Source organism: Planococcus citri, chromosome 3, assembly GCF_950023065.1.
Source record: "Planococcus citri chromosome 3, ihPlaCitr1.1, whole genome shotgun sequence".
Lineage (NCBI taxonomy): Eukaryota > Metazoa > Arthropoda > Insecta > Hemiptera > Pseudococcidae > Planococcus > Planococcus citri.
This window is the reverse complement of record NC_088679.1, coordinates 22,206,618-22,216,835: the sequence shown is the minus strand read 5'-3', so window position 1 is coordinate 22,216,835 and position 10,218 is coordinate 22,206,618. Positions and strand designations below refer to the sequence as shown.

The 10,218-nt window shown below is 33.0% G+C and overlaps 1 protein-coding gene across 2 annotated transcripts in view; it reads left to right on the top strand.

The window, feature by feature from the left end:
• Positions 1-6,350: 6,350 nt before the first annotated feature.
• Positions 6,351-10,218, top strand: part of Skeletor (DM13 and DOMON_DOH domain-containing protein skeletor) — a 69,397-nt gene continuing 65,529 nt past the window's right edge. The window contains exon 1 of one of the 2 annotated variants that reach the window (XM_065357943.1): positions 6,351-6,634. In XM_065357943.1, coding sequence (XP_065214015.1) covers positions 6,577-6,634 — 58 coding nt within the window. In that variant the 5' untranslated portion in view covers positions 6,351-6,576. The remainder of the gene's footprint in view (positions 6,635-10,218) is intronic. The other variant, XM_065357944.1, reaches the window with a different exon arrangement.

Genomic DNA, 10,218 nt, shown 5'->3' with positions numbered 1-10,218 from the left:
ATTCAATCCAAGCTTGTTATCAATTGGTAAATTTGGTTGTTGGCCATATAAAATGTAATATGGACTCAATCCATTAAATCATAGCTCACTCTCTGTACACACCTATTACTCATACAACACTCTTAACACTTTTTTCTTGATTTTTCAAGTTCTCATAAATTTGAAAATATAAAAATGAACTTCGTCACTTGAAATGTTGATTATAGGGGTTTTAAGACATGATGTTTTCACCTAGCTGGCTCTCATTTAAATTGAGAGAGTGCCAGTTCAAAAAACATCCTTGTTAATTGCACCCAAATGAACTTTTTTTGCCAATTTCGCCCCTAAACCCATATTTTTCTGTCCTTGAGCATTACATTGTTCTGTCTATCGCGTTCGCTCCATCTCCGTAAAATAATCCAGTCGTATTTAAATTCACACTATTACCATTCTAGATATAGCGTTAAATAAGTACTCGTATATTATTATACCTTTTAAAATCTTTCAATTCTTCAGATAAATCATCCTATCGCGCGTACGTTTCGTGACAATTAATATACACGGCTTATTTAGTAATTTCTGGGCGAACGACGATGGTCATTACGCCGACAGTGCTCGTGCTCGTCTTTGATCTCACGCCCGATATACGTATGGCGGCGAATCGTATCATCATCACGATAACACCGAGTAAAGCGCGTAAATGACGTTGATGGTTTTTTAAATAATAATATAAAGCAATCGCTGCAGAGTCTTGATGAAAGTGCAACGAGGTGTCACGATCCAGCCCGGCGATCGGGTCATCTCTGATAAAAGAGAAGGAAGAAAAGTGCACAGATTGACGAGAATACGTAGGACGTAGTCTCTTATATACGTGTTCAAAATCGCCAAAACATCGTTACGTAATTTTTATTGTAATAAAAAATTAATGTCGACCGAGAAATAAAGATGCCGAAGATGCGTCGTAATAGATATAAACCTGAGCACGATTTCGATTACACTATAGTTATTTTTTTTTTAAAACTGCTGGGAAGTTTCGGGTGTGTGTTATTTCATAATAGTTGGTAGGTACAAAAGTGGTACTCTTTTTTTTTTCAACTATGGAAAAATCGATCACGAGAAAGACACCAGAATATGGAAGCGTGTGGAAGGGTGCACATTTATTCGAACTGAAATGGTCGCAGAAAATGAGGGAAAAATGAGAGATGTCGTCGAAGCGAGTAATATATGCGTCGAGGTGACTTTCTATATAACGGAGTGTAGAACAAGTGCACAGCTCCATAGGTAGGGAGATGAAGAGAACGAGACGCAGTCGCTTAGAAATGAATCGACGAAGAGCGGTGGTGCGATGGCACAATAGAGAGAAGTGTAATTAAAATTCTTGCTTTTGAAATTCGTGAAAATACGTAAATTATGACTTTTGTCGAGTATGTACGATGCTATGCAAGAAACGAGTGTACCTACTCGCTATAGCTATGTACCTAGCACCTTGAAATTCTACAATACGTAATGGTCTAGAGTCAAGCAAGCAGATCCGGAGCTTGTTACTCGTCGTACAATCGCCTACCATAACTTATAAATGTACTATATACCTACGATGTCGTTGAGGTGACGATGGTGTCGATGACGACGACTGACACGAAGTCGTCGGTGAACTTGACGCGATAAAGTGGCCTAATTTGATGAAATATCAGAAAACCAGTAGGTACGCAATGATGATACCTATCTGGAGAGGAACATGCGTGTATGTGGCGTAACTGAGAGGTGAAAAACCAGCACAGTATGATCCAAAAGTTCCGAAGAGGTTTTGTGACTTCTGAATGGATGATCAGGATTCGTGATTAGGAGCACACGTTGATTACTGTAAAGTTAGAGTGACCAATGAAGGATTTTTTATGGAGAAAGGAGCCGTTCGAGGGAATGCCATAATATAAAAAAAAATTTCCTTTAAATTTTATCCCTTCTAATTGCTCAAAAAATCACCCTGTAATGATATTAATTTTGGTGAAATAAATATTGAATATACGAGTACCTACTAACACGAAGGCACCGTAAACGTACATTATGACAAATTGTTCTTCCTTCGATGTACCTTGTATACCTACACGATGATAGAAAATTTACAGCCTTGCAGAGAGTATAAGTATAGGTACGTAACGTACGTATCTCTGCCTACCTCCCCCTCCACGTACCCAACCACACTGCACCGTATCTGCTTTATTACACCGATATCGAAATATCGAATATTTAAGTAGAACGTGTCTTCCATAATTCAAACAATTATGCCGGTATTTTAATGGTGTAAGCGATTATTACCGTATTAGGGTAATGACATCGATTAAAAGTACCATCAACAAAGGTTTTACCGCGTGGATAAAATTTTCACGTACGAATTATCCCATTGTTTTTTGGGTGCGATACGCTATTGATGATGCCCGGCTTACTCGTTTCGGTTCAATCTCTCTTACGGTACATGTGGTTTATGTTGACCGGACTTATTGCTCTTTTAGTGACTTTTTGTACGTGGTATGTCACAAAATATTCGTATGGATGGGTTTTGCAGTATTAATGTTGAAGAAAAACTCGATTTTAAAAGGTTAAAGGAAAAGAAAATTGTTTTAAAAAATTGATTGGAAATTTTGTAGGTAGGGCATTCCACATCAATTGAACCAAGAAGTGGTAGGGGGGTTCGGCGATTTTATTGAAATTTTTCCTATTGAAAGACCTTCCGAAAGGATGACCAAAGGCGCCAATCGCAGCCCCCTAGCCCATTCTTAAAGGAAGCCAGGGGGTGTCAAAGTTGTCAGTGAACCTAAAATATCATACAAAAAATTAGCTCAAAAAGTTTTGAAACGTAGATTTCATATCGTTCCGACTCTCAAAAATTTTGAAAAAAATACATTATGGACAACTTTTCATGCTGAAAAAAATTGGGATGGTACCATGTTGCACAGTTGATTTAAAAAAATTTCAAGTTCGCGAAAAAATGCGATTTTTTGATTTAAAACATGAAAAAAGGTTTTGATAGCTGAAGATGAACCATTTGACCTCTGTTTTTACGTTTCTGTTGAAATAATTGAAAAAACTCTTTCACTTGATGAAATGAACTCCTCCCAAAAAAATCAAAATTCGAAAAGATTCAAAAAATGAACGAATTTTTATTTTTTTGTTGTGAGTGTAGTTTTTATCAACTTTTTCATGAAATACGTCAGAAAGAGGTCAAAATAAGACAACTGAGTAAATGTAAACTTTTTATGTTTGAAATTGAAAATTGAATTTTTTCGAATTTTAATTTTTTTGTGAGGAGTTCATTTTATCAAGTGAAAGGGGTTTTTCAATTTTTTCAACAGATAAGTAAAAATAGGGATCGAATGGGTCAACTTCACCTATCAAAACTTTTTTTAATATTTTAAATCAAAAAATCGCATTTTTTCACAAAATTGGAATATTTTTAAATCAACTTTGCAAAATGGTACCATCCCAATTTTTTAATATGTTGCTCAGCATAAAAAGTTCTCCATAATGTATTTTTTTCATAATTTCTGAGAGTCGGAACGATATAAAAACTATGTTTTGAAACTTTTTGAGCTAATTTTTTGTACGAAAAAAAGTGGTAACACTGATTTTTATGATATCACCAAAAAGCCTTTCAAAACCCCAAAGTATGGGAAAAAGTTCCATTTTGGTAGGTATCGTGGTTATCGAGTAATCCACTGCTGAAATGGATGATATTTTAGGTTCACTGAAAACTTTGACACCCCCTGGCTGCCTTTAAAAATGGGCTAGAGTGCTGCGATTTGTGCCATTGGTCATCCCTTCGGAAGGTTTTTCTACAGGAACAATTTCAAAAAAATCGCCGAATCCCCCTACCACTTCCTGGTCTAATTGACGTAAAATGACCAAGGTAACTGTAGGCATCTGTTTCTTTTTTTTCGAGTAGCTGAAATTTAAAGTTTTTTTGGGGGGGAGGGTAGATGAATTAATCATAGTCAAGAGTGTGAGAGAGTTTGAATATTTTTGAAGTGGAACAATTTTCTAATAAAAAATATTTCAAAATGAGCTTCTTGGTGAAAACAGTTCTTGCACAATTTTTAGTGTACCTACCTATCCATTATTAGGTAGGTATCTACTTTCTTTTACTGATTAAATTCTCATTAAAAGTTTGGAAAAAAGTAGTGAGCGAAAAAATTTTTTGGAGAAACGTAGGTGAATTAAAATTTCATTAAATTGACTTACTTAGGAAGCTGAGTGAGGTATAGGTAATATACATTTATGTACCCTACTTTGGATCATTTTTCTATCTCAATCCAATTGGAAACGGTTTAAATCGTTTTGAGCATTTCTGAAGCTTCAAGTGGATTTTCGAGTGTTGATGTTTCCAAAAAATTTCACCCAATAAATTTGAAAAACTTGGACGATTTTTGTGGTAGTTTTTGTAAATCTGAAGAGATTCCAGAATGGTTTAAAACCTCCTCCAATCGACTCTACATGTTGAAATTAAGGTGTAAAGTAAATTTTAGGGTAGGTACCTACTTATTCAATTTCATGGGGCAAAACTACATGGGAATTTCAAACATTTGCTAATCTGCTAAAGGCTTCAGAACTCCTCAAAATGATTCGAATCCGTTCCTAATCGATTCCAGATGGTCCAAAATAAGGTAGATATTTGCTATACCTACCTATAACAAAGTTTAGCTCTCTATAGATAAATTTAGTCAAATTTTAATTTTTTTTTTCATTTCCATTTTTGACCCCAATCGAATTTTCAAAAATTCACCAGAAATCTAAAAATGCACTTTAGCACCAAGAATTTTACTTACTAATTCGTATACGGATTTATCTATGATCAAAAATTTCTTCATTTTCTGTCATTTTGGAGCCTTTTTCCAGCAGTAAGTAAGTATTCAAGCTCCACATAAATCTAAGATGATTTTTCGCGTTTGAATTGGATTTTATTTAGATAAAGATAAACATACGTGGGTAAAATGCTTTATGATTTTCAAGCTGCTTTGAATCTATTTCAAAACACTCGATGAACGGTTTCCCGATTTAGAATTCATTTTTGGCACAATTTAAAAATAATACGAGTATGTACTTAGTTTGATTTTCATTGGAATTCGAAGATTTAGAATCTCGAATCATTTAGTTTTAATTTCGGTGAAATATTTAAATTTTGACTCAGCTTTGATTCGATTTTTATGTGATTTTAAAAGGTAAGCTGTATTTACGAGTATTTTAATTCGAGAACTTTCTCTCATAAACCTCCCTCCCCCTTCCTTCTCTCTTTCCCCTCTTTTCCGATCAACTACTTAGGTGTTCATTTTTATGAAGAAGGCCTTTTTTTTGCCAGAAAGTTGAGTGCTGCTAAAGACAATTTTTTTGAGCCAATTGGTCGCATCATTTTGAATGGTTCATTTTTGGGGGTTTCAAATCTATATATGATTGATCCCAGTACATTTTCTAGCAATTTTGAATAAACTTGCGTAAAATTTTGAGTTTGGATGTAGGTATATAAGTAGAGGCTCCCATTTCCAATGATTTGTCAAAGCGATTTCAAATCGATATCAAAATAAATTTTAGGTCTTATTTTTATTTTCTATTATAAGAAGAATATTTAGTTGACATTAAAGGTACGATTTTTTGTTTCGAGGCCAAATTTTGATTGTACATGGCTTAGAAAATAAGGGGAAAGTAGCAATGATGGGTACCTACACCTAGGTAATTTTTTTTTTTAAATTACCAATTAAGTTTACCTACCAAAAATTAGATCAGTTGACGTTCGTATTTCAAGTCAACCCAGATATTCAATTATTTCGATTTTTAAGATATCTACCAATTAAATGATAATTTTTATGAAAAAAAATTAATTAATGTTAGGTGAAACAAAAAATGTCCCATTTTCATAATTTCTGTTTTTCACTATTTTTTTGATTATCTGGCCATTAAGTAATCATACCGAAAGAAGGCCACAACAACGCGACAAAAATTGATTAAAAACATTTTTTTTTAGAATTTCGAGTCACATTTGTAATGATGAAAGCATGAAAAATTTTAGAAAACTGAATGATTTCCATCTGGCCATTATCAAAAACAAAAAACCAATTTAAAATTTAATTTTTTCAAAGGAGCATTTTTAAGCAAACTCCATTAATCAAAAGTATCAACCTACTACAACACTCGAAATAAAAAAACCAACAATAAAACCCGACCTACACCGAACGTACGTACGTCTTGAATACTCAACTCGAAAATGACCGAGAGAGAAAAAAAAACAATAACAGAAAAAAAAACTTATCGACTCCTCTGTGGTCCGCATACCATGGAAGGAAAACGAGTTACACTAGATGACTAGGCCAAGTTGAATAAATCGGTCCAGTCTGGCCGCAAAACTTATCTTTCCAATTGACGCTGGAATGTAGAGATCATTTATCCAGCAACTGCAACGGCGGATAACGCGAAAGGTGGGGGCTTTTCTCTCACGAATCACCGATCCGGCGGTGTTGGGCAAAACTGTATAATTTCAGAGACTTATTGCGGTAATTTTTATGCTGTCGCGAGAAGTCCGATCATCAGTACTGTGCAGTGTAATCAATAATTAACATGTATTCTAAAGTTTCGATCTTTTTCGCGTTTTACGCGTTTTTACTCGTGATTTCTAGTAAGTGATTTTTTTTTGTTGGTTTATATTTTGGTGTGTGGTTTTTATGTTAATTATTTTTTTAAATTATTTTATTTTTTTGTGAATGATTTTTTTTTGAGTTTTATTTATTTATTTTTTTGAATTATTGTGTTACCTATGGTGTTTTGATCAGGATTTTTGAAGATTTAATTGAGTGATGGGTATAATGTTGTAAAATAGTGAGTTTTTTTTGTGTATGTAGGATTTTTTCATCGTGTTTGCAACTTTTTCACTTGGAGAAACAGAATTTTTTTTTGAGAAAGCTGTACATAAAGTTTTATTTAATGGTGTGTGAAATTTTTTCTTAGTCAGGGAGAAGAGACGAAGAATAATTTCAAGAGCTTGAAAATCACATCTGAATTATTTTAATTTCACGATGAATATTTTTGTTTAAAATTCGTCAATTTTTTGAAATTTTTGAAACCTTTGAAGTGAAATGATACGAGCTTTTATAGTGTAAATAACAACATATAGATATGTACCTAGATGATTACTTATTGTGTAATTTGAAAAAACAATACCTGGGTAAGCTTTTACAGATCATAAAAAAATTTTCTATTTTTTTATTGCAAATTTTATGAAATTTTGGAAATAGTTTAAAAAGTATTGCCGAAAATTAACAATTCAAACTCTTATGATTCTTTGTTCAACGTGGAGTCAATTCAAAAATGAATCAAATCATGAAATTCAATTCGATGTCAAATTCACTAAAATTTAAATTAAAAATGAAGAAAAAATTTCCATTTGCTGATCATTGACTTGAAATACCTTTCTCAAATCAACATTGAAAAAAAATAAAATTTAAGAATTCACGATTATTTTTAAGATTGAGGCATCAAACTTGTTTTGAAAAAGCTGCAATTTTATTGAACATTCACTTTCATTTGAAAAATTGATTTTTTTCGGGGCAGTTTTGAAAAATTTCAGATTAATTAAAAGGAAAATGAGTTGGGAAAAATTTGATTTCAATTCGAATCGAAAAATGGGAGAGATTACGTTTTTAATTGAAATTTTAAGTTTACACCACCTGTGAATCCCCCCCTTAAAATATTCCTTCCATTTTATTTGACTTGACTTTGCTTTTTTCTCTTCAAAATCATATCTAGGTACTTCAAATAGATTTACTAAGTAATCATTTCGAAAAATTGAATACAACGATCTCTCTTTCAAATCTGGGTAACTTTCTTTCTGAATTAGAATTTTTGAATTCAGAAGCAGTTCTAGTGAATTCAAAGCATTGAAAACTTTTTTGGGAATTGATCAACTTGCGAAAATTATTCAAGGTGACTTTTTAGGAAATCAAAAGATTGTAACCATTTCGGAATTGACTGATTCAGATAGGTAATTAATTTCTGAGAATAAGACCAGGTGGCTTGAAAAGAGGAGGGGGGATAATTTGAGAATTTTCTCGTCTGAAAAACTCTAATTCTACACTTGAAGTCTCATTTTTATCAATTTATTTTTTCATTTTGAACAATTTGAGCGAAGAAAATTCCAATTTAGAAAAATTTGAATGAAATTAAAATTAATGTTAATGTAAAATTTCAAATGAATATCAAATTGCTCGCAGACTCGTTTAAAGGAAATGTGGGCCTGTAGCAAACATCATTTGGACCCTCACTTCATGGACGAAACTGAAGGGTTTTGAGGTGGGGAGGGGGAGGGGGGTTTTGATCAAGAAATGTGGTGACTGATTTGAGAAAAAAAATGTCAATTTATGTCGATTGATTGATAATTTTCATAATTATGACATAGGTAGTCTGAAAAAATGTTCATTTTCCGTTTTGGAATGTTTTGCTTGGGGGGGGAGGTGAAAGCTTTTAAGTATGATTTTTTTTATTTTGAAAGAGAAATGAAACAAATTGGCAAGAGCAATGCGAAGGAAAAAGTTGTTGAAAATTCGTAATTCGAAAGGTGTACGAATGATGTTTCTTACGATGAGGAGTTGATATTTTTTTGTCTCCAAAATTTGAAATTTGAGTGATTGTATTAAAAATTTCAATTTTGAAAAAACTAAAAATTCGTGCTTTGAAAAATTCTCTAAAAAAATCCGAGCCTGGGGCAGACTTTCTCTCTTTTAAAGCGAATTTTGTTTAAATTTTTTCATCGCTCGAATTGATTTTTAAAAATGATAGAACATTTTCAATACGACTATAGTAAATATTCCCACATTTGCTTTGCACAAACTCTTTTCACTTTTCGAAAAGTTATTGAAGAAAATGAAAAATACGAGTAGGTACTTTCTTCTGCTTTTTCTCTACGTTCAATTTTTTTCTCAAATCAAAAAATGAAAACACATCTTCGTATTTTGCTGAAAATTTTCGTACGTACTTTTGATTCAAAACATTGAGTGTGTTGAACTTCTATTCGTTCACTCAGTTCACTGGACTTCTGTTGATGAAGGGAGGAGTGAAAATCTTTTCTTTTTGAAAACAACATCAATGAAATCGGAGTAGAAAGTGAAATAATTTGAAAAAATTGGCTCCTTTCATGAATCCATAATATTTTGAGTTTCACTTCGATAAATTTGATCTATTTTATAACATTGATTTTAAAAAAAGAGAAGATATATTCGATCGATTGTCTCGATTACAATAAGGCTTTTGACGTATTGCGGGTTGCATATCGGTTTGCCTGAACTTTATCGGTTTGGTGGGCATTCTTATCACTGAGTATCAGAATTTCATATTTTGAGCAATTTTCACAAGGTGTTTTTGAAATGCATAGCTTTTATTTAGTTTTTCCTTCAATTTTAAACACTGTTGAATCCTGAGATGGAAAAAGATCCGCTCTTTGTCGAGGTTCAAAGACGTTTCGTCAACTTCTTTAAAACTCGACGAAGAGAGGATCTTTTTCCATTACAGGGTTTAACAGTGTTTAAAATTGAAGGAAAAACTAAATAAAAGCTATGCATTTCAAAAACACCTTGTGAAAATTGCTCAAAATATGAAATTTTGATACTCAGTGATAAGAATGCCCACCAAACCGATAAAGTTCAGGCAAACCGATATGCAACCCGCAATACGTCAAAAGCCTTATTAAAATGGACATCTGATTTGATTTTGGATGTAGAATTTTCCTTTCCTGAGACGTAACTACCCCTATCTATAAACTCTGTGTCTCCAAATTACTCTTCAAAATTACCTACCCATCACCTCATATGAAAAGAAAACCACGTGCTTTGTTAAACCCTTCGATATGGGTGCCATTTGACCTAATCTCAATTTCACGCGGATGGTAATCTATACTCGGAAATCTAGCGCCATTTTCTCTCTCGATCATGTGTCACGATCTGTACAGAATGAATGGTACCACCAGGCAACGGGCAACAGGTTGAATAAAACATAAATAAATATACATATTATAATCAATGAAATAGAAATGGAATCTGACGATTTAGATCAATGAACGTAGACTATACAGGTAGCCAGAGACCTATACGTAGGTACCACTATATGCGGAAAAGCAGGTAGAAATATTTTAATGTATCTCGTATCCGCACACAAGGCCAGATTAATTCCACATCTAATATAACCTTGAAGAGAAAGAGACGAAAAGAAAGA